Source organism: Panulirus ornatus, chromosome 4, assembly GCF_036320965.1.
Source record: "Panulirus ornatus isolate Po-2019 chromosome 4, ASM3632096v1, whole genome shotgun sequence".
NCBI classification, from domain to species: domain Eukaryota; kingdom Metazoa; phylum Arthropoda; class Malacostraca; order Decapoda; family Palinuridae; genus Panulirus; species Panulirus ornatus.
In genome coordinates, this window is record NC_092227.1 from 91,443,946 (window position 1) to 91,470,135 (window position 26,190).

The 26,190-nt window shown below is 42.2% G+C and overlaps 1 protein-coding gene across 1 annotated transcript in view; it reads right to left on the minus strand.

Moving 5' to 3' along the window:
• The window catches only part of LOC139746314 (vesicle-trafficking protein SEC22b-B-like), a 46,419-nt gene extending 20,709 nt beyond the window's left edge, over positions 1–25,710 (minus strand). Inside the window, exons 1-2 of the mRNA XM_071657445.1 lie at positions 24,641–25,710; positions 4,045–4,205 (exon numbers count right to left, since the gene is read on the minus strand). Of these exons, the coding sequence (XP_071513546.1) occupies positions 4,045–4,205; positions 24,641–24,711 (232 nt within the window). The 5' untranslated portion in view covers positions 24,712–25,710. The remainder of the gene's footprint in view (positions 1–4,044; positions 4,206–24,640) is intronic.
• Between the last annotated feature and the right edge of the window lie 480 nt (positions 25,711–26,190).

Consider the following 26,190-nt stretch of genomic DNA (forward strand, 5'->3'; position numbering starts at 1 on the left):
GCTTGTGGAGGCAAAGGTGAAGATATGTAGAGGTTTTCAGAAAAGAAGAGAGAATGTTGGGGTGAACAGGGTGAAGAGCGTGGTGAGAGCAAGTGAGCTTGGGAAGGAGACTTGCATAAGGAAGTACCAGGAGAGACTGAGTAGAGAATGGAAGAAGGTGAGAACAAAGGAGGTAAGGGGAGTGGGGGAGGAATGGGATGTATTTAGGGAAGCAGTGATGGCTTGCGCAAGAGATGCTTGTGGCATGAGAAGCATGGGAGGTGGGCAGATTAGAAAGGGTAGTGAGTGGTGGGAGGAAGAAGTAAGATTGTCAGTGAAAGAGAAGAGAGAGGCATTTGGACGATTTTTGCAGGGAAATAATGCAAATGACTGGGAGATGTATAAAAGAAAGAGGCAGGAGGTCAAGAGAAAGGTGCAAGAGGTGAAAAAGAGGGCAAATGAGAGTTGGGGTGAGAGAGTATCATTAAATTTTTGGGAGAATAAAAAGATGTTTTGGAAGGAGGTAAATAAAGCACGTAAGACAAGGGAACAAATGGGAACATCAATGAAGGGGGCAAATGGGGAGGTGATAACAAGTAGTGGTGATGTGAGAAGGAGATGGAGTGAGTATTTTGAAGGCATGTTGAATGCGTTTGATGACAAAGTGGCAGATATAGGGTGTTTTGGTCGAGATGGTGTGCAAAGTGAGAGAGTTAGGGAGAACGATTTGGTAAACGGAGAAGAGGTAGTAAAAGATTTGCAGAAGATGAAAGCCCGCAAGGCAGCAGGTTTGGATGGTATTGCAGTGGAATTTATTAAAAAAGGGGGTGGCTGTATTGTTGACTGGTTGGTAAGGATATTTAATGTATGTATGACTCATGGTGAGGTGCCTGAGGATTGGCGGAATGCTTGCATAGTGCCATTGTCCAAAGGCAAAGGGGATAAAAGTGAGTGCTCAAAGTACAGAGGTATAAATTTGTTGAGTATTCCAGGGAAATTATATGGGAGGGTATTGATTGAGAGGGTGAAGGCATGTACAGAGCATCAGATTGGGGAAGAGCAGTGTGGTTTCAGAAGTGGTAGAGGATGTGTGGATCAGGTGTTTGCTTTGAAGAATGTATGTGAGAAATACTTAGAAAAGCAAATGGATTTGTATGTAGCATTTATGGATCTGGAGAAGGCATATGATAAGAGTTGATAGAGATGCTCTGTAGAAGGTATTAAGAATATATGGCATGGGAGGCAAGTTGTTAGAAGCAGTGAAAAGTTTTTATCAAGGATGTAAGCCATGTGTACGAGTAGGAAGAGAGGAAAGCGATTGGTTCTCAGTGAACGTTGGTTTGCAGCAGAAGTGCGTGATGTCTCCACGGTTGTTTAATTTGTTTATGGATAGGGTTGTTAGGGAGGTGAATGCAAGAGTTTTGGAGAGAGGGGCAAGTGCAGAGTCTGTTGTGGATGAGAGAGCTTGGGAAGTAAGTCAGCTGTTGTTCGCTGATGATAGAGCGCTGGAGGATGATTCGGGTGAGAAACTGCAGAAGCTGGTGACTGAGTTTGGTAAAGTGTGTGAAAGAAGAATGCTGAGAGTAAATGTGAATAAGAGCAAGGTTATTAGGTACAGTAGGGTTGAGGGACAAGTCAATTGGGAGGTAAGTTTGAATGGAAAAAAACTGGAGGAAGTGAAATGTTTCAGATATCTGGGAGTGGATTTGGCAGCCATGGAACCATGGAAGCAGAAGTGAATCATAGGGTGGGGGAGGGGGCAAAAATTCTGGGAGCGTTGGAAAATGTATGGAAGTCGAGAACGTTATCTTGGAGAGCAAAAATGGGTATGTTTGAGGTAGTGGTTCCAACAATGTTATATGGTTGCGAGGTGTGGGCTACGGATAGAGTTGTGCGGACGAGGGTGGATGTGCTGGAAATGAGATGTTTGAGGACAATATGTGGTGTGAGGTGGTTTGATCAAATAAGTAATGAAAGGGTAAGAGAGATGTGTGGTAATAAAAAGAGTGTGGTTGAGAGGCTCAGATTGGGGTGTCTAAATGTGTATGGATGTAACCAAGATGAGAAAAAAGGAGAGATAGGTAGTATTTTGAGGAAAGGAACCTGGATGTTTTGGCTCTAAGTGAAACGAAGCTCAAGGAGAAAGGGGATGAGTGGTTTGGGAATGTTTTGGGAGTAAAGCCAGGGGTTGGTGAGAAGACAAGAGCAAAGGAAGAAGTAGCACTACTGAAACAGGAGTTGTAGGAGGATGTGATAGAGTGTAAGAAAGTACACTCTCAATTGATATGGGTAAAACTAAAAGTGGATGGTGAGAGATGGGTGATTATTGGTGCCTATCCATCTGGGCATGAGAAGAAAGATCATGAGAGACAAGTGTTTTGAGAGCAGCTGAGTGTGTTAGTAGTTTTGATGCACGAAACTGGGTTATAGTGATGGGTGATTTGAATGCAAAGGTGAGTAATGTGGCAAGGTGAGTAATGTGGCAGTTGAGGGAATAATTGTTGTACATGGGGTGTTCAGTGTTGTAAATGGAAATGGTGAAGAGCTTATATGTTTGTGTGCTGAAAAAGGACTGGTGATTGGGAATACTGGTTTAAAATGAGATATACATAAGTATACGTATGTAAGTAGGAGAGATGGCCAGAGAGCGTTATTGGATTACGTGCTAATTGATAAGCGCATGAAAGAGAGACTTTTGGATGTTAATGTGCTGAGAGGTGCAACTGGAGGGATGTCTGATCATTATCTTATAGAGGCGAAGGTGAAGATTTGTAGAGGTTTTCAGAAAAGAAGAGAGAATGTTGGGGTGAAGAGAGTGGTGAGAGTGAGCAAGCTTGGGAAGGAGACTTGTGTGAGGAGGTACCAGGAGAGACTGAGTGCAGAATGGAAAAAGGTGAGAGCAAAGGACGTAAGGGGAGTGGGGGAGGAATGGGATGTATTTAGGGAAGCAGTGATGGCTAGCACAAAAGATGTTTGTTGCATGAGAAGCGTGGGAGGTGAGCAGGTTTTACATACCTATCAATTAATATATAATATAATATTGCTCACTGACCATTTCTCCAACACAAACATGTATACTTGTGTACATCCCTCTTTTTAAGTCTAGTATTCCCAATCACCAGTCTTCTTTTCAGCACACAACTCCACAAGCTCTTCACCATTTCCATTCATAACAATGAATATCCTGTGCACTCCAATTATACCCTCAACTGCTACATCACTTCCTTCACATATAAATTACCCCTCACTTACACCCAGTCTCAAACATCAAAACTGCTGATGCACTCACTCAGCTGCTCCTATAACACTTGCCTCTCATGTTCTTTCTTCTCATGACCAAGTGCATAAACACCAATAATCACCCATCTCTTGCCATCCACTTTCAGTTTTACCCACATCAATCAAGAATCTACATCCTTGCATTCTATCACACACTCCCAAACCCGTTTCAGTAGTGCTACTCCTTCCTTAGCTCTTGTCCTCTCACCAACCCGACTTTACTCATGACACATTTCCAAGGCATTCTTCCCCTTTACCCTTGAGCTTTTTGTTTCACTCAGAACCAAAACATCAGTTTTTTCCTCAAACATACCACCTACCTCTCCCCTCTTCTTATCTTGGTTACATCATCACACTTTCATACACCCCAGTCTGAGCCTTCGAGGAGGAGGAGCACTCCCCACTTGGCTCCTTCTTTCTCCTCTTTTAGAAATTGAGATACATGAAGGGGAGGGTTTCCAGTTCTTGGCTCCCACCCCCTTTAGTCGCCTTCTATGACATACAGGGAATTTGGGGGTACAATTATTTCTTCCCTACCTCATTAAAGTATGGTTAATGATAATGTTAAATGTCAAGTTATAGGCAGTGGAACAGCATCTCTGATAAATGACATATACGAACCAAAAGAGAAAAGTATACATAATTTACCAAAATGTGAGAGGACAGCATAGCAATAATCATATACAATTTGAGGCAAAGTACACCAGTAAGTAATGAGTCTTCCATTAAGGGAGGGGTACTCCATGAATCAATTTCTAGAAAACAACTCAATATATGGTAACCTACCAAATTCAATGCAGGAATATGGCCTAGTAGCTTGTGATACTTTCCGACCATGTTGCGTTGTGAACTCTGAAGACATTTCTTCCAAGAAAGAAAAAGCAGTCTTTTTGCTATAACCCCGCTCACACAGCACTAAGTGGCAGGCTTCATTCTCAATTAAATAGCTGAAAAGTTATAAAGGGATTTTAATGAGTAAAAACAAAATTCAACTCAAATACTTTCTACCAAAATTACAAAAAATTTGGTTCTGAAGAAGTAAAAATCTCCTTCCTTTGTGTCAAATCCCTATGAATGGTAAGAGATAACCTAATTTCACCTAAGTTGGCTCTACCCCCAAGTGGAGCCACATATTTTCTTGCCACTCTTATGGTTTTGACCTAAAAAGTCTTTCTTTGAGTTAAGGTTACATGATAGGCAAGAGTATGCCTAGTTTCACCTTTGGTTAGAACCCATTAAACACTTACCAGTGAGGTAGGAATCCGAGAAAATTCACTCTATTTTGATAATCACCTAACTTTTATCAAAAGCAAATCAGCAGTCTCCCTGAGTATGATGTCCCCTTGCCATTTGAGTCAAAGGCCTAAGTTTCCTGTGCTGTCTGCCCAAAGACAATCACAGCTAACAATGAAAAAGATTTTCAAAAAGAAAAGAGAAGAAAAGGAAAAAATGAAAATAAAGCTTAGGTAGCACAGTTATGGAAGCAAAAGGTTTTTCATTTTTAAAACCTATATTTCTCTCCTTTGATAAAAAGCCCTGAGATGATGAAATGATAGAATGCCTACAGGATGAAGGACAGCTCAAGAGAAAATTCTTCAAACCTTCAGTGCACAATTGATTTTTTCAGCATGCCAACACATTTTTCCCCTTATAAAAAAGTGTTTTTTTTATTTTCTTTTATTTATCAAAAAGGGGTGACTGAGTTGTTGATTGATTGGTAAGGATATTCAATGTATGTATGGTTTATGGTGAAGTGACTGACGATTGGCGGAATGCCATTGTACAAAGGCAAAGGGGATAAAGGTGAATGTTCAAATCACAGAGGTATGTTGAGTATTCCTGGGAAATTGTATGGGATGGTATTGATCGAGAGGGTAAAGGGAGGTACACAGAATCAGATTGGGGAAAAGCAGTGTGGTTTCAGAAGTGGTAAATGGATATGTGGATCAGGTGTTTGCTTTGAAGAATGTATGTGAGAAATACTTAGAAAAACATGGATTTGTATGTAGCATTTATGGATCTAGAGAAGGCATATGGCGGTTGATAGAGATGCTCTGTGGAAGATATTAAGATTATATGGTGTGGGAGGTAAGTTGCCAGAAGCAGTGAAAAGATTTTACCAAGAATGTAAGGCAAGTGTTCGAGTAGGAAGAGAGGAAACTGACTGGTTCCCAGTGAACGTCGGTTTGCGGCAGGGGTGCGTGATGTCTCCATGGTTGTTCAATTTGTTTATGGATGACGTTGTTAAGGAGGTGAATGCAAGAGTTTTGGAAAGAGGAGCAAGTTTGCAGTCTGTGAGGGCTTGGGAAGTGAGTCAGTCATTGTTTGCTGATGATACAGCACTGGTCACTGATTCAGGTGAGAAACTGCAAAAGCCGATGACTCAGTGTGGTAAAGTGTGTGCAAGAAGAAAGCTGAGAGTAAATGTGAATAAGAGCAAGGTTACTGGGTTCAGTAGGGTTGAGGGATAAGTTAATTGGGAGGTAAGTTTGAACGGAGAAAAACGAGAGAAATTGAAATGTTTTAGATATCTGGGAGTGGATTTAGCAACAGATGGAACCATGGAAGCAGAAGTGAGTCACAGGGTAGGGGGAGGGGGTGAAGGTCCTGGGAGCATTGAAGAATGTGTGGAAGGCAAGAACGTTACCTCGGAGAACAAAAATAGGTATGTTTGAAGGAATAGTGATCCAACAATGTTATATGGTTGTGAGGCATGGGCTATAAATAGGGTTGTGTGGAGGAGGGTGGATGTGGTGGAAATGAGATGTTTGAGGACAATAAGTGGTGTGAGGTGGTTAGATCGAGTAAGTAATGAAAGGGTAAGAGAGATGTGTGGTAATAAAAAGAGAGTGGTTGAGAGAGCAGAAGAGGGTGTGTTGAAATGGTTTGGTCACATGGAGACAGTGACTGAGGAAAGACTGACAAAGAGGATATGTGTCAGAAGAAGAGGGAACAAGGAAAAGCGGGAGACCAAAATGGAGGTGGAAGGATGGAGTGAAAAAGATTTTGAGCAATCGGGGCCTGAACATATAGGAGGGTGAAAGGCGTGCAAGGGATAGAGTGAATTGGAACGATGTGGTATACCGGGATTGATGTGCTGTCAATGGATTGAACCAGGGCATGTGAAGCATCTGGAGTAAACCATAGAAAGTTTTAAGGGGCCTGGATGTGGAAAGAGAGCTGTGCAGTGCAGATCAGCAGTGGAAAGACCAAACAAAATTCTTGGATTTATTGGAAGGGCTTTTGAATTTAGTATAGGGTTGATAAATATCTGGTTTAAAGTCCATGAATAAAATTATTTGCATCTTCTTAGTTGCACTGACACTGCAGATTTTTCTTTGAATTATCCACATGCCTTCCACTTTTTACCACACTAATCTGAGTTTCTGATGTCTTCCACTATTGCAACCATCCTTATAGGGACTTAATGGTCTGGAGTTTGAATTCCTTTGTATCATTTAAGACCAACACTATGATTAGAGGTTCATTCTTATTCTTAAGTTAAAGAAATGGTCATGGCTTATAGTATCAAATTACTACTATGATAGATATTACTGAAATGATACTAAGGATGAGATGTGAAAATAAACAGATAATTCAATGGAGTCAGTAAACTTTTGATTTTTTCTTGAATTAAACTCAGGTATAAAACATGAAATTCTAGGTTTTAGTATCATCTTAAAATAGACTTTGTGATCTTTACAAATGAGACTTTCTATGGGTAATGTTCTCATGGTAAAGACAAGGACAAATGCTTTTAATATCTATTGATATTCTCAATATGAGATCCACCCTCCTTGTGCATCAAACACCCTGTTCAACCTCCTCATCATAACATCCACAATATTCATGCAGATATATGTACTTGTACAGTACAAGATATTCTGCCAAACTTCTTATGCCATGTTCTCAATGCCTTGGTGGCTTCTCACCTCCAATTCCCACTCATGACACACAGATGTTGTATTAAGTTCATGTCACAACCCCTGCTGGCCACTTAATCACCTCAATTTCTGGATGGAACTTGATCCAATGTTGAACTATCTCAGCGTTGTATGGGAATCCAGTGCTGCACGAGCTTCATGATACTGGGGCTGGAACAGCCATGGCACAAACAAAAGACAATAATACACCTCTAAAATTCTACCATATTCTGTCCACACTGGTTAGGTGTCTGTTAATTTTGACCAACTCACCTGGCTCACAGGCCCTCATCCATCCCTAAAATGCAATGCAAATTTGACCACTTGCATCATTTTCTGTAATATTCTGAGGAAGATCTCTCGTGTCTCTTGACATCCAAAATTCTCCAACCTCTGCAGCCTTGGGTGAACAGCATTCATTATCTTTACATATTACCAGCTTCTAAAATTCATGGTTGAAGGCAAAATCCTCAAGTGCAAACCCCCTATGATCCTCCAGATCACAGCATCGAATGTTGTCATTGTGCAGGTGTTGTCATGTAGTCATAAGATGCCAGAGCAGCTGTAGGTCAATGGTCAGTTGCAATGATGACATCACAAGATGATCATGCATGGTTACTATGATGGCTTTGTCATCCCAATGAGTACTGAAATGAGACCATTCACTGTGGGCTCACATTGCAAATGATCCCTTGCCCTGCCACCTATCTACCCACCAGTAAACAGTTGGCTCAGAAAAGCCAGTACTGTTGGCAATCTCTAACAATTCCTGTAAAGTTCGCAATGATATGAGGAGTGTTGTCATGTCTGGCTGCCATTTCTGTTAAGATTAGACAGAAAAAATATTTTTTTTTTTTTATATTTTATTATACTTTGTCGCCGTCTCCCGCGTTTGCGAGGTAGCGCAAGGAAACAGACGAAAGAAATGGCCCAACCCCCCGCCCATACACATGTATATACATACGTCCACACACGCAAATATACATACCTACACAGCTTTCCATGGTTTACCCCAGAAGCTTCACATGCCTTGATTCAATCCACTGACAGCACGTCAACCCCGGTATACCACATCGATCCAATTCACTCTATTCCTTGCCCTCCTTTCACCCTCCTGCATGTTCAGGCCCCGATCACACAAAATCTTTTTCACTCCATCTTTCCACCTCCAATTTGGTCTCCCTCTCCTCCTCGTTCCCTCCACCTCCGACACATATATCCTCTTGGTCAATCTTTCCTCACTCATTCTCTCCATGTGCCCAAACCACTTCAAAACAACCTCTTCTGCTCTCTCAACCACGCTCTTTTTATTTCCACACATCTCTCTTACCCTTACGTTACTCACTCGATCAAACCACCTCACACCACACATTGTCCTCAAACATCTCATTTCCAGCACATCCATCCTCCTGCGCACAACTCTATCCATAGCCCACGCCTCGCAACCATACAACATTGTTGGAACCACTATTCCTTCAAACATACCCATTTTTGCTTTCCGAGATAATGTTCTCGACTTCCACACATTCTTCAAGGCCCCCAGAATTTTCGCCCCCTCCCCCACCCTATGATCCACTTCCGCCTCCATGGTTCCATCCGCTGCCAGATCCACTCCCAGATATCTAAAACACTTCACTTCCTCCAGTTTTTCTCCATTCAAACTCACCTCCCAATAATAATAATCTATAAAATGCAACTAACATCATTGTGTTTCTGTTTCATACCAGCATATACATTGATAAAATTTCAATTAATTAATAACTATATCCTGTTATTCGGCATAGGATTCTATCTGCACTTAAAAAAATCAGAGATAATTCCAAGCAAGGAAAAGTGAAGTTGAGTAATCCAGAACATATGGGTGTATGAGCTAATCGTAACACTGAAACACTCCGGTTCCAATTGTCAATAACCTCAACAGCCAAAAAGTATGAATGTGTGACTAAAGAATGATGTTTTGCCTCTTGATGGTGAAGACTATTGTTTGGTAACTCAGTCCCATGTGGCACTTTGACAGCTTCTCATTATAAATCAAACCAGCTTGGAATAAAACAGTAACAGGAGGAATGAAACAGCAACAGGCCTGTTGTCAGCAACCTACATATTCCCTGCATGTCATAGAAGGTGACTAAAGGGGGCGGAGGCTGGAAACCTTCCCCTTCACGTATCTCAATTTCTAAAAGACGAAACAGGAGTCAAGAGGGGAGTGCTCATCCTCCTTGAAGACTCAGATTGGGGTGTATGAATTTGTGTGGATGTAACCAAGATGAGAAGAAAGGAGAAATTTTTTTTTTTTTTTTTTTATACTTTGTCGCTGTCTCCCGCGTTTGCGAGGTAGCGCAAGGAAACAGACGAAAGAAATGGCCCAACCCCAACCCCCCATACACATGTATATACATACGTCCACACACGCAAATATACATACCTACACAGCTTTCCATGGTTTACCCCAGACGCTTCACATGCCTTGATTCAATCCACTGACAGCACGTCAGCCCCAGTATACCACATCGCTCCAATTCACTCTGTTCCCTGCCCTCCTTTCACCCTCCTGCATGTTCAGGCCCCGATCACACAAAATCTTTTTCACTCCATCTTTCCACCTCCAATTTGGTCTCCCTCTTCTCCTTGTTCCCTCCACCTCCGACACATATATCCTCTTGGTCAATCTTTCCTCACTCATCCTCTCCATGTGCCCAAACCACTTCAAAACACCCTCTTCTGCTCTCTCAACCACGCTCTTTTTATTTCCACACATCTCTCTTACCCTTACGTTACTCACTCGATCAAACCACCTCACACCACACATTGTCCTCAAACATCTCATTTCCAGCACATCCATCCTCCTGCGCACAACTCTATCCATAACCCACGCCTCGCAACCATACAACATTGTTGGAACCACTATTCCTTCAAACATACCCATTTTTGCTTTCCGAGATAATGTTCTCGACTTCCACACATTCTTCAAGGCCCCCAGAATTTTCGCCCCCTCCCCCACCCTATGATCCACTTCCGCTTCCATGGTTCCATCCGCTGCCAGATCCACTCCCAGATATCTAAAACACTTCACTTCCTCCAGTTTTTCTCCATTCAAACTCACCTCCCAATTGACTTGACCCTCAACCCTACTGTACCTAATAACCTCGCTCTTATTCACATTTACTCTTAACTTTCTTCTTCCACACACTTTACCAAACTCAGTCACCAGGTTCTGCAGTTTCTCACATGAATCAGCCACCAGCGCTGTATCATCAGCGAACAACAACTGACTCACTTCCCAAGCTCTCTCATCCCCAACAGACTTCATACTTGCCCCTCTTTCCAAAACTCTTACATTTACCTCCCTAACAACCCCATCCATAAACAAATTAAACAACCATGGAGACATCACACACCCCTGCCGCAAACCTACATTCACTGAGAACCAATCACTTTCCTCTCTTCCTACACGTACACATGCCTTACATCCTCGATAAAAACTTTTCACTGCTTCTAACAACTTGCCTCCCACACCATATATTCTTAATACCTTCCACAGAGCATCTCTATCAACTCTATCATATGCCTTCTCCAGATCCATAAATGCTACATACAAATCCATTTGCTTTTCTAAGTATTTCTCACATACATTCTTCAAAGCAAACACCTGATCCACACATCCTCTACCACTTCTGAAACCACACTGCTCTTCCCCAATCTGATGCTCTGTACATGCCTTCACCCTCTCAATCAATACCCTCCCATATAACTTACCAGGAACACTCAACAAACTTATACCTCTGTAATTTGAGCACTCACTCTTATCCCCTTTGCCTTTGTACAATGGCACTATGCACGCATTCCGCCAATCCTCAGGCACCTCACCATGAGTCATACATACATTAAATAACCTTACCAACCAGTCAACAATACAGTCACCCCCTTTTTTAATAAATTCCACTGCAATACCATCCAAACCTGCTGCCTTGCCGGCTTTCATCTTCCGCAAAGCTTTCACTACCTCTTCTCTTGAGAAGGAGACCTGTGTGAGGAAGTACCAGGAGAGACTGAGTACAGAATGGAAAAAGGTGAGAACAATGGAAGTAAGGGGAGTGGGGGAGGAATGGGATGTATTTAGGGAATCAGTGATGGATTGCGCAAAAGATGCTTGTGGCATGAGAAGAGTGGGAGGTGGGTTGATTAGAAAGGGTAGTGAGTGGTGGGATGAAGAAGTAAGAGTATTAGTGAAAGAGAAGAGAGAGGCATTTGGACGATTTTTGCAGGGAAAAAATGCAATTGAGTGGGAGATGTATAAAAGAAAGAGACAGGAGGTCAAGAGAAAGGTGCAAGAGGTGAAAAAAAGGGCAAATGAGAGTTGGGGTGAGAGAGTATCATTAAATTTTAGGGAGAATAAAAAGATGTTCTGGAAGGAGGTAAATAAAGTGCGTAAGACAAGGGAGCAAATGGGAACTTCAGTGAAGGGCGCAAATGGGGAGGTGATAACAAGTAGTGGTGATGTGAGAAGGAGATGGAGTGAGTATTTCGAAGGTTTGTTGAATGTGTTTGATGATAGAGTGGCAGATATAGGGTGTTTTGGTCGAGGTGGTGTGCAAAGTGAGAGGGTTAGGGAAAATGATTTGGAAAGGAGAAATAGGTAGTATATTTGAGGAAAGAAACCTGGATGTTCTGGCTCTGAGTGAAACGAAGCTCAAGGGGAAAGGGGAAAAATGGCTTGGAAACATCTTGGGAGTAAAGTCTGGGGTTGGTGAGAGGACAAGAGATAAGGAAGGAATAGCACTATTCCTGAAGCTGGAGTTGTGGGAGTGTGACAGAGTGCAAGGGAGTAAATTCTAGTGATGTGGGTAAAACTGAAAGTGGATGAAGAGAGAGGGATGAATATTGGTGCTTATGCACCTGTTCATGAGAAGAAAGATCATGAGAGGCAAGTGTTTTGGGAGCAGATGACAGAGTATGTCAGAAGTTTTGATGCATGAGACCAGGTGATGGGTGATTTAAATGCAAAGGTGAGTAATGTGGCAGTTGAGTGTATAATTGTTATACATAAGGTATTCAATGTTGTAAATAGAAATGGTGAAGAGCTTCTAGTTTTGTGTGCTGAAAAAAGACAGGTGATTGGGAATACCTGGTTTAAAAAGAGAGGTATACACAAGTATAATACATACAGTAAACCCTAAATTTAACCGACCACGATATAACGGATTTCAGATTAAATGGACAAATAATAATACAGTACATTAATGGTAATCTGATAAATAAAAAAATTCAAAAATCTCTAACACCAAACCAAGCTCATTTCATATTGCACTTGTTTATGGTAGTGTGGGGTAGACTTGCTTTATTTCAGTATCAGTCTACCTCAAGCTATCGTGCGGTCTGGTTATATACAGAGTGTTGCTGTTATTTCAGAACTGTGACTTTATCACTGCAATCCTTACAGTTCAAAATGGCATCAATTGACTGTAAAAGGTGCATTGAAAGCACGTAGTCCGTTCTCACTTCATCATAAAGAAGTATCCTTTCACAGGAGATGGGTGGCATTACCTTTAGCTCAATATGACTCTCGCCTCCAACTGCCCAGTGGGCTAGCAAGCGTTCCTACTCAGGCAGGTGCCCAACTATTGTACCACACAATAAATCCTACAACCCCTCATGAGATTTTGGTAACTAAATGTAAAAACTGTTACAACAAAAACAAAGCTAAAAACAAGAAAACGAAAAAGAGAATGAAATTAAAATTCCACAAGGCATAAGGCAAATATACACACAAATCACTACTCAGCAAAAATAAACTTCCTTTACATGCGAGCAGAACAAAAATGACACATTAGTGTGTCCACTTTTCACAAGAGCCACCACAAACATTATCTTGCAAGTGTGCAGGGCAGTGTATAACATGGTGAGGACACCACTGCCTGAGGCTGAGTGTCTTCATAATTGGGGCCAAAGCCCTTGCTGGTGGGTATTCCCCTTGACCTAAGGGTATCATGGGGATCAGCAAAACCTGGGGGTGTACGTGACATTAGTTTTGCAAAGACAGGTGGCCACTGCCGTCCAGCTACACTGTCTATGTGGCTTCATCTCCACTACCACACCCAACTAGTCCTATACCTTTGAAGCAATGTTCTGCACGAAGACAGGGGTGCCCACGTAAATCTGGGGCAGCATAGGGGTGTCACCTGCTGGGCCACCCTGGCTCTCTGCTATGACCTGCTCCCTGTTTTGCAGGGCAGTTGTTCTCCATCACCGGTTTATCAGATAATGTTGCCAGGCTGCCAGGACACCATCTAGCAAGTGTCTTCCCGCTGCCAGCTATGTGGATGACTTATTCCCCTCTCTTAGTGGGATGCTGAGATATTGGAAATTAGCCTGGGTCGCTGTGCTGTTGTGCAAGCTACCTCCAAAACTCGTGTTGCACCTCAACACCCGTTTGGCTACCTTTACCGCTGCTTTGGCACGTCCATTGGACTGGGGGAAGTTGGCTGAGGAGATGCAAACCACGATTCCCCATTTTTTGTAGAAAACTATCATTTCCACACTGTCTAGATTGGTTACCCTGTCTGAGACGATTTCCTAGGGTGCACCCTCACCTCCTGAAGAAGGTAAGCAGTCTTGCAATAACTTTGGATTTGCCCGCATAGGTTCAAATCCTACTCACTGTGCCATGTAAAAGGTACAATAAAAGCAAGTAGTCCGATCTCACTGTAACATAAAGAAGTATGCTGTCACAGGAGAGGGGTATCATCACATTTATCTCAGTTTGACACCCAACTCCAACTGCATGCTGAGCGTTCCCATGCTGCTGGGTGCCTGCCATTCAACTATCATACCAACACACTAAACCCTACAGTAACAGAAGAAATAAAAGAAAGTGTGTGAACATAAATGTGGTACAGAAATAAGGTTACATACGATATAAAGGATTTTCAGCATTAACGGACATCCAATACCCCCTATCAGTAAGATGAATGGTGGGTTTGCTCTATGTGAGTAGGGGAGATGGTCAAAGAGCACTATTAGATTACGTGTAAATTGATAGATGTGTAAAAGAGAGACTTCTGTATGTAAATATGCTGAGAGGGGCAGCTGGTGGGATGTCTGATCATTATCTTGCGGAGACAAAGGTGAGGATATGTAGAGGTTTTCGAAAGAGAAGAGAAAATAACATGGAGAAGAAAGTGGTGAGAATAAGTGAGCGTCAAAAGGAGACGTGTGAGAAAGTTACTAGGAAAGATTGAGTGTACAATTACAAAAGGTGAGAGCAAATGATGTGAGGGGTATAGGTGAGGAATGGAATGTATTTAGGGAAGCAGTAATGCCATGTGCAAGAGATACATGTGGCATGAAAAAGGTGGGAGGTGGGCAGATTAGAAAGGGTAGTGAGTGGTGGGATGAAAAAGTAAAGTTGTCAGTGAAAGAGAAAAGGGAGGCGTTTGGACGAAACTTACAAGGAAGGAGTGCAAATGACTGGGAGATGTATAAGAGAAAGTGGCAGGAGGTCCAGAGGAAGGTGCAAGGGGTGAAAAGGAGGGCAAATGAGAGTTGGAATGAGAGTATCATTAAACTTTAGGGAGAATAAAAAGGCGTTTTGGAAGAAGGTAAATAATATGCATAAGACAAGAGAGCAAATGAGAGCATCAGTGAATGGGGCAAGGGGAAAAGTGATAAGAGGTAGTGATGAAGTGAGGAGGAGATGGAGTGAGTATTTTTAAGATATGTTGAATGTGTTAGATGACAGAGTGCCAGATGTAGGGTAAAGACAACACTAACACCATGGAAGTGTGAGGTGCCTTAAGTACAGCAAAGACCGCACTGACACCAGGGAAGTGTGAGGTGACTTAAGTAGGGCAAAAGACCACACTGACACCATGGAAGTGAGAGGTACCTCGAGTAGGGTAAAGACCACTCTGACACGATGGAAGTGTGAGGTGCCTTAAATAAGGTAATGACCACAATGACACCATGGAAGTGTGAGGTGACTAAGTAGGGCAAAGACCACACTAACACCATCGAAGTGGGAGGTAACTTAAGTAGGGTAAAGACTACACTAACACTGGAATTGTGAGGTGACTTAAGTAGGGTAAACAACACATCGACACCATGGAAGTGTGTGGTAACGTAAGTCAGATAAAAACCACAATAACACCATGGAAGTGTGAGGTGACTTTTAAGTAGGGTAAGGACCACACTGACACCATGGAAGTGTGAGGTGACTTAAGTAGGGTAAAGACCACACTGGCACCATGGAAGTGTGGGGTGACTTAAGAAGGGCAAAGACCATACTGACACCATGGAAGTGTGAGATGAGTTAAGTAGGGTAAAAACCACACTAACACCATGGAAGTGAGGTGACTTAAGTAGGGAAAAGGCCACACTAACACCATCAAAGTGTGAGGTGACTTAAGTAGGGTAAAGACCACACTAACACCATGGAAGTGTGAGGTGACATAAGTAGGGTAAAGACCACACTGACACCATGGAAGTGTGAGGTGACTTATATAGGGTAAAGACCACAATGACACAATGGAAGTGTGAGGTGACTTAAGTAAAGACCACACTGACATCATGGAAGTGTGGGGTGACTTAAGTAAAGACCACACTAACTCCATGGAAGTGTGAGATAACTTAAGTAGGGTAAAGACCACACTAACACCATCGAAGTGTGAAGTGACTTAAGTAGGGTAAAGACCACACTAGCACCATGGAAGTGTCAGGTGACTTAAGAGGGGTAAAGACCACACTGAAGCCATCGAAGTGTGAGGTGACAAGTAGGGTAAAGACCACACTAGCACCATAGAAGTGTGAGGTGACTTAAGTAAGGCAAAGACTACACTTACACCATGGAAGTGTGAGGTGACTTAAGTAGGGCAAAGAGCACACTAACACCATGGAAGTGTGAGGTGACATAAGGGTAAAGACCACATGAAAGTGTGAGGTGACTTAAATAGGGTAAAGACCACACTAGCACCATGGAAGTGTCAGGTGACTTAAGAAGGGTAAAGACCACACTGACACCATCGAAGAGTGAAGTGACTTAAGTAGGGTAAAGACCACACTAACACCATAGAAGTGTGAGGTGACTTAAGTAGGGCAAAGACTACACTTACACCATGGAAGTGTGAGGTGACTTAAGTACGGTAAAGACCACACTAACACCATGGGAGTGTCAGGTGACTTAAGTAGGGTAAAGACCACAATGACACCTTGGAAGTGTGAGATGACTTAAACAAAGACCACACTGACTCCATGGAAAAGTGAGGTGACTTAAGTATGGTAAAGACCACACTGACACCATGGAAGTGTGAGGTGACTTAAATAGGGTAAAGACCATAATGACACCTTGGAAGTGTGAGATGACTTAAGTAAAGACTACACTGACACCATGGAAGTGAGGGGTGACTTAAGTAGGGTAAAGGCCACAGCAACACCATGGGAATGCGAGGTGACATAAGTAGGGTAAAGACCACAATGACACCATGGAAGTGTGAGGTGACTTAAGCAGGGTAAAGAGCACAATGACACCTTGGAAGTGTGAGATGACTTAAGTAAAGACTACACTGACACCATGGAAGTGAGGGGTGACTTAAGCAGGGTAAAGAGCACAATGACACCTTGGAAGTGTGAGATGACTTAAGTAAAGACTACACTGACACCATGGAAGTGTGAGGTGACTTAAATAGGGTAAAGACCACAATGACACCTTGGAAGTGTGAGATGATTTAAGTAAAGACTACACTGACACCATGGAAGTGAGGAGTGACTTAAGTAGGGTAAAGGCCACAGCAACACCATGGGAATGCGAGGTGACATAAGTAGGGTAAAGACCACAATGACACCTTGGAAGTGTGAGATGACTTAAGTAAAGACCACAATGACACCATGGAAGTGTGAGGTGATTTAAGTAAAGACCACACTGACACCATAGAAGTGTGAGGTGACTTAAGTGGGGTAAAGACCACACTAAGACATGGAAGTGTGAGGTGACCTAAGTAGGGTAAAGACCACACTAACACCATCGAAGATAGAGGTGGCATAAGTAGGGTAAAGACCACACTAACACCATCGAAGTATGAGGTGATTTAAAGAGGGCAAAGACCGCACTAACACCATAGGAGTGTTGGGTGACTTAAGTAAAGACAACACGTACACCATGGAAGTGTGAGGTGATTTACATAAAGATCACACTGACACCACAGAAGTGTGAGGTGACAAGTGGGGTAAAGACCACACTAACACCATGGAAGTGTGAGGTGACTTAAGTAGGGCAAAGACCACACTAACACCATGGAAGTGGAGGTGACTTAAATATGGCAAAGACTACACAGACACCATGGAAGTGTAAGGTGACTTAAGTAGGGCAAAGACCACACAACCACCATGGAAGTGTAAGGTGACTTAAGTAGGGCAAAGACCAAACTGACACCATGGAAGCGTGAAGTGACTTAAGTAGGGTAAAGACAACACTGACACTATGGAAGTGTGAGGTGACTTAATTAGGGTAAAGACCTCATTGACACCATGGAAGTGTGAGGTGGCTTAAGTAGGGTAAAGACCACACTGACACCATGGAAGTGTGGGGTGACTTAAGTCAGGCAAAGTAGGGTAAAGACAACACTGACACTATGGAAGTGTGAGGTGGCTTAAGTAGGGTGAAGACCACACTGACACCATGGAAATGTAAGGTAGCTTAAGTAGGGTGAAGACCACACTGACACCATGGAAGTGTGAGGTGACTTAAGTCAGGCAAAGAGCACACTAACACCATGGAAGAGTGAGATGACTTAAGGGTAAAGACCACAGTGACACCATGGAAGTGTGAGGTGACTTAAGGGTAAAGACCACACTAAGACCATGGAAGTGTGAGGTAGCTTAAGTAGGGTGAAGACCACAATGACACCATGGAAGTGTGAGGTGACTTAAGAAGGGCAAAGAGCACACTAAGACCATGGAAGTGTGAGGTGACTTAAGGGCAAAGGCCACACTAAGACCATGGAATTGTGAGGTGACTTAAGTAGGGCAGAGACCACACTAACACCATCGAAATGTGGGGTGACTTAAGTAGGGTAAAGACCACACTAACACCATGGAAGTGTGAGGTGACTTAAGTAGGGCACAGACCACACTAACACCATCGAAGTGTGAGGTGACTTTAAGTAAGGTAAAGACCACACTAACACCATGGTGAGGTGACAAGTAGGGTAAAAACCACATTAACACCATGGAAGTGTGAGGTGACATAAGTAGGGTAAAGGCCACACTAACACCATGGAAGTGTGAGGTGACTTAACGTAAAGACCACATTAACATCAACGAAGTGTGAGATGATTTAAGTAGGGCAAAGACCACACTAACAACATGGAAATGTGAGGTGACGTAAGTACGGTAAAGACCAAACTAACACCATGGAAGTGTGAAGTGACTTAGGATAAAGACCACACTGACACCATGGACGTGTGAGGTTACTTAGTATAGACCAAACTGACACCACCGAAGTGTGAAAAGACTTTCAGTAGGATAAAGACCACACTAACACCATGGAAGTGTGAGGTGACTTAAGTAGGGCACAGACCACACTAACACCATCGAAGTGTGAGGTGACTTTAAGTAAGGTAAAGACCACACTAACACCATGGTGAGGTGACAAGTAGGGTAAAAACCACATTAACACCATGGAAGTGTGAGGTGACGTAAGTAGGGTAAAGGCCACACTAACACCATGGAAGTGTGAGGTGACTTAACGTAAAGACCACATTAACATCAACGAAGTGTGAGATGATTTAAGTAGGGCAAAGACCACACTAACAACATGGAAATGTGAGGTGACGTAAGTACGGTAAAGACCAAACTAACACCATGGAAGTGTGAAGTGACTTAGGATAAAGACCACACTGACACCATGGACGTGTGAGGTTACTTAGTATAGACCAAACTGACACCACCGAAGTGTGAAAAGACTTTCAGTAGGATAAAGACCACAATGACACCATGGAACTGTGAGGTGACTTAAGCAGGGTAAAGACCACACTGACATCATGGAAGTGTGAGATGACCTAAGTAGGGTAAAGAACTAAGACCATGAAATTTTTTTTTTTTTTTTTTTTTTTTTTGCCAGTCTCCCGCGTTTGCGAGGTAGTGCAAGGAAACAGACGAAAGAAATGGCCCAACCCACCCCCATACACATGTATATACATACGTCCACACACGCAAATATACATATCTATACAGCTTTCCATGGTTTACCCCAGACGCTTCACATGCCCTGATTCAATCCACTGACAGCACGTCAACCCCGGTATACCACATCGCTCCAATTCACTCTATTCCTTGCCCTCCTTTCACCCTCCTGCATGTTCAGGCCCCGATCACACAAAATCTTTTTCACTCCATCTTTCCACCTCCAATTTGGTCTCCCTCTTCTCCTCGTTCCCTCCACCTCCGACACATATATCCTCTTGGTCAATCTTTCCTCACTCATTCTCTCCATGTGCCCAAACCATTTCAAAACACCCTCTTCTGCTCTCTCAACCACGCTCTTTTTATTTCCACACATCTCTCTTACCCTTACGCTACTTACTCGATCAAACCACCTCACACCACACATTGTCCTCAAACATCTCATTTCCAGCACATCCATCCTCCTGCGCACCACTCTATCCATAGCCCACGCCACGCAACCATACAACATTGTTGGAACCACTATTCCTTCAAACATACCCATTTTTGCTTTCCGAGATAATGTTCTCGACTTCCACACATTCTTCAAGGCTCCCAGAATTTTCGCCCCCTCCCCCATCCTATGATCCACTTCCGCTTCCATGGTTCCATCTGCTGCCAGATCCACTCTCAGATATCTAAAACACTTTACTTCCTCCGGTTTTTCTCCATTCAAACTCACCTCCCAATTGACTTGACCCTCAACCCTACTATACCTAATAACCTTGCTCTTATTCACATTTACTCTTAACTTTCTTCTTTCACACACTTTACCAAACTCAGTCACCAGCTTCTGCAGTTTCTCACATGAATCAGCCACCAGCGCTGTATCATCAGCGAACAACAACTGACTCACTTCCCAAGCTCTCTAATCCCCAACAGACTTCATACTTGCCCCTCTTTCCAAAACTCTTGCATTCACCTCCCTAACAACCCCATCCATAAACAAATTAAACAACCATGGAGACATCACACACCCCTGCCGCAAACCTACATTCACTGAGAACCAATCACTTTCCTCTCTTCCTACACGTACACATGCCTTACATCCTCGATCATAAAAACTTTTCACTGCTTCTAACAACTTGCCTCCCACACCATATATTCTTAATACCTTCCACAGAGCATCTCTATCAACTCTATCATATGCCTTCTCCAGATCCATAAATGCTACATACAAATCCATTTGCTTTTCTAAGTATTTCTCACATACATTCTTCAAAGCAAACACCTGATCCACACATCCTCTACCACTTCTGAAACCACACTGCTCTTCCCCAATCTGATGCTCTGTACATGCCTTCACCCTCTCAATCAATACCCTCCCATATAATTTACCAGGAATACTCAACAAACTTATACCTCTGTAATTTGAGCACTCACTCTTATCCCCTTTGCCTTTGTACAATGGCACTATGCACGCATTCTGCCAATCCTCAGGCACCTCACCGTGAGTCATACATACATTAAATAACCTTACCAACCAGTCAACAATACAGTCACCCCCTTTTTTAATAAATTCCACTGCAATACCATCCAAACCTGCTGCCTTGCCGGCTTTCATCTTCCGCAAAGCTTTTACTACCTCTTCTCTGTTTACCAAATCATTTTCCCTAACCCTCTCACTTTGCACACCACCTCGACCAAAACACCCTATATCTGCCACTCTATCATCAAACACATTCAACAAACCTTCAAAATACTCACTCCATCTCCTTCTCACATCACCACTACTTGTTATCACCTCCCCATTTGCGCCCTTCATTGAAGTTCCCATTTGCTCCCTTGTCTTACGCACTTTATTTACCTCCTTCCAGAACATCTTTTTATTCTCCCTAAAATTTAATGATACTCTCTCACCCCAACTCTCATTTGCCCTTTTTTTCACCTCTGAAAAATAGGTGACTTAAGTAAAGACCACACTAACACCATCGAAGTGTGAGGTGACTTAAGTAGGGTAAAGACCACACTAACACCATGAAAATGTGAGGCAACCTAAGTAGGATAAAGACAACACTGACACCATGAAAGTGTGAGGTGACTTAAGTAGGGTAAAGACCACACTGACACCATGGAAGTGTGAGGTAACCTAAGTAGGGTAAAGACCACACTGACACCATGGAAGTATGAGGTGACTTAAGTAAAGACCACACTGACACCATGGAAGTGTGAGATGACTTAAGTAGGGTAAAAACCACACTAACACCATGGAAGTGTGAGGTGACTTAAGTAAAAACCACACTAACACCATGGAAGTGTGAGGTGACTTAAGGAAAGACCACACTAACACCATCGAAGTGTGAGGTGACTTAAGTAGGGTAAAAACCACACTAGCACCATGGAAGTGTGAAGTGACTGAAGTAGGGTAAAGACCACAATGACACCATGGAAGTGTGAGGTGACTTAAGTAGGGTAAAGACCACACTGACATCATGGAAGTGTGAGGTAATTTAAGTATGGTAAAGACCACACTTACACCATGGAAGTGTGAGGTAACTTAAGTAGGGTAAAGACCACACTAACACCATGGAAGTGTGAGGTGACTTAAGTAAAGATCACACTGACACCATGGAAGTGTGAGGTGACTTAAGCTGGGTAAAGAGCACAAGTAATATAATGCTTAACTGTGACATAGTTTGCCTGGTGCCAGATTCAACATTAGCATCTTAAAATGGAACTTTGTGCCTTAATGGCAAGTGTATTCCTAAGTTGATAAGAGGGAAAGTGCATACGGTAATAACCTAACCTAACCTTATACAGACAGGATCTACCTATATTTACAAATCAACAATCTGTGGCTTTTTTGTTCTGCTACTTTCTTGGATCTAAAGCAGTTACCATTTCTTTTCTTGGAAGTGAAAAGAAATAATAATTACGGGAAAAATGAAGGTATAGTCGAGGTGCATGAGTGTGGTTTCATTATCATGGCATGTACGATTTCTAGTATGATGATATGCACAGGAAACTCTATTATTTGAATGGCTAAATATACAGGTAGTAATACTGAACACCATCAATTAAAGTAGATTTTGAATTTCAAAGAATAGATACTGTCGCAGACAGCATTTAATTCATAAGGTCGATGACTAATTATAATTCATACAGGGCTCTAACACTGCCCTCCGCGGACCCAGATGGTCTACTGTATGTTCATTACAAAACATCTACGTCGTATTCTGACAAACCATAATACATCTTGTACTCTTATTTCCTACAATATTATCCGCAAAATATATGACATTACAATATTAATGGTTATTGCTGATGGCGGAGTAATTGATAATGGCAGAGGCAGAAGGCGGGAAAGCCAATGTCCCAACTTGCCTCCTCATTCCCTACCCATAATTGTATGCTGTGCTTCCTCTCTCTCTCTCTCTCTCTCTCTCTCTCTCTCTGGAGTAATAGTGCTACATTTTAAACAAATATTGTCATCTGCTTCAGTATTTATTCTCTGAAACTTAAAACTGAATGAATTACCCATATTCGTCAAATTACTACCTGTATATTTGGCCATTCAAATAATACAGTTTCCTGTGCATATCATACACGAAATCGTACATACCACGACAATGAAACCTTCAGATTTGTGCTCTAAGACAATACTGATGTATCAGTAACCATTTTCCCTTGGAAGAAATGCAACAGGAGAGAGAGAGAGAGAGAGAGAGAGAGAGAGAGAGAGAGAGAGAGAGAGAGAGAGAGAGAGAGAGCACAAGGTGGTCAGAAGACCATTTTATCCAGCAATACATATAGTGTTTCTATCTGGATGTAATCAAATGCTGACACACTCACTCAACTGCTTCCAAAACACTTGCCTTTCATGATCTTTCTTTGCATGGCCTGAAGGACAAACACAAATAATCGCCCATCTCTTGCAATCCACTTTCATTTTTACCCACACATTAATCTGGAGCTCACTTCCTTGTGCTCATTCATACATTCTCACAACTTTTTCAGTAGGAGTGCTACCCTTTTCACAGCTTTTGCATTAATACCCATCTTTGACTACATTTTCAAACGACTCTTCCCATCTACCCTTGAGCTTTGTTTCACCCAGAGCCAGGTTCCTTTCCTCAAAAATACTTTCTATCTCTCCATTCTTCTCATCTTGGCTACACCCACAAATGTTTAGACACCCTAGCCTGAGCTTTCGAGGAGAATGGCCACTCCTTGTTAGGCTCTTTCTTCAGTTCCATCTTTTAGAAGATGAAATTCATGGAAAAACAATACTTAAAATATTTTTTCTCACACTTAAGGAATATTTTTCTGAAGAGCTAAGAAGCACAAGGGTTAAAGTTGGTTATGCTCAAAACCACAATTTGTGGTTTATCTCAGAATGAGGCATCTTGGCTAAATTCAATGGAGCAAAGAAAATTTTTCTGTGTACAGCCTCTTTCTAATCATCAACCATTTCCCACTTTTAAAACACTACATTGAAAAGATACAATAACAAACATGATGGGCACCCTTTCTTCCACTCTATCCCAGAAACCCATCAGGAACATAAAATCTCCCTCTCAAAAGCTGGGGGAGTTGGACAAGTGCTGTAATTATTCCTCTTCTGAATAACTATTCCATATTCACAGGGGTTACATTTACCCAGTATGAAGCACTGCTCACTTTGAGGTGGCTCTTTCTGTACCTCTTTCTTAGCCAGAGTGGAATAAAAAACCTTGTGCTTCATCCAATCTCATGGTATAACCTCTTTTAAACAATCACTTTCCATGATGATGCTGCACTCTTCCATCAATACAGGTTTCATTTCAGCCACATCTCTCATATGTAGCTACCACTAAGGTTTAGATGCATGACACACAACAGGTAGCTCTTTCCCACAATTACTTTCCTTAAAAAAGCAACACTAAGGATTTTTCTGACCTCTTTTGTCTTTCACTCTTCCCATACTTTTCCATCTCTTAGAGATCATCAAGGAAAAGGATAGCTACAGAGAAAAGTGATACCAGAACAAATGATGCAAAAGGCTTTTGATTCCAAAACATCTAAGGACCTTCAATTAACCCCTGAATTCTTTTCCTCTCATCTAAGTGGCTAAATTTATGTTATGTTTCTGTCAGTACCATTTTAGTGAGCATAAAGTTAAAATACTATACGATACATGCATTTCTGAAAGCCACATAAGTCCATAATCTGTACAATGGGCAGGCACAAGGACTACCAATATTCACATTCTATTGGTAGTCATCTAATTTTATCTGAATCACTCTGAAATTTTTTCAAATACTTACTGGAAGACAAAAGATCCTGTTTCTATTGAACACCTGTTGGGGCTGTTGGGTGTAAGTTTTTTGAAGAGCATTTTGGCCTGGTTCTGATATTCCACAAGGCTGCGACCTGACTGAAATAAACAGCCAAATTAACAAGTTACATAATAACCGTTATCACTTATATATTTTCCTTATCTTCCTCTTTGCCAAAAGCATAACACAACATATGATGCTTCATACCAATACATGTCTACATCAAACATTCATATCTTACCTTTGAATACCATTGAACACAATGTGGGTGCACACGAGGGTGATCCAAGCAGAACACACCTGTTGCAAGTTTTAAGGGCCTTGAGTTTCCAAACTTTGATGTTATGTGGCTCAAGATCTGTTTCCCTACTTCCACACTTTTCCCAATTTGCCTATAGCTTTCCTAATTCTACAAATTTTATACCCTTCTTCCTGCCAAGAGACTGTGACATCCTCTCACCTGCAAGTCGAGATCTTGGGGATGTCAACATTCACCATAGGGAATGGATGAATCTCTTCCATATGAATGGTGGAGGGACTGAAGCCCTCATGTTCTCCATTCTCAATGATCTGGAGCAAATTACCTCCCATCCTACCCATATTACTGAACACTGTGATCACTTTCCTAATATTCTGGATTTGTTTTTTCAACTCTAGTACATCCTGCTGTAAATACATGATCTCGCCCCGAATTGGTTCATCTGATCACACCCTCATAAATGTATCTATTCTTATGGCATCTCTCCCTCCGGCAGCCCCTTCTAAGCATAAATAGTAGCACCTCAATAACTTATGTAACTTCTTTTTTTTTTACTTCCCTTAGGTAAATTACTGTCTCATATGTAGTGATGCTTCTGTCTCCACCAAAGGATAGCATAAGTTATTCTTGTGGGCATTGAAGCATTTATCCCCTCTTCCTCCAAGACAACCTCTTCATCCAATCCATCGTCCAACCATTCCTGATCTGAGGCCACTCGGACAAGGGATCAGGAATATTGGGCTTGGAAAACCTTGCCTTCCTCTGGCTCCCATTCAGCTTTTATCACTGCTGGTAACTGCTGCAAGCATATAATCCGTGAGGCGAAGCATTCTATATTCAAAGAAAGTGCAATAACCTTTCCTTGTCATCCACTGATAGGTCTTTCTAATATTAAGCTAAGGGCATCACTAACAAACTGTAGCTTTACCTTGCCTTAACTTTTCCACTCTGTTGGTACTATGGCTGTCTCTTGCCATAGACAAAGCAACTCTGGTTCCTATTTGTCCTCTAACTCAACCTGGATGACTGTAACACTCCTTCACCCCCTGATGCTCCTCTTACTAATCCTATGCCCCTTCCTGTAATGTCTTCTGGTATTTCTTCACACAAGTCTCCTTTCCAAGCTCACTTACTCTCACCACTCTCTTCTCCCTCACACTGTCTCCTCATTTTGGAAAACCCCTACAAAACTTAACCCTTGCCTCCACAAGAAAGAGATCAGACATACCTTAACTTTTCCATTCTGTTGGTACTATGGCTGTCTCTTGCCATAGACAAA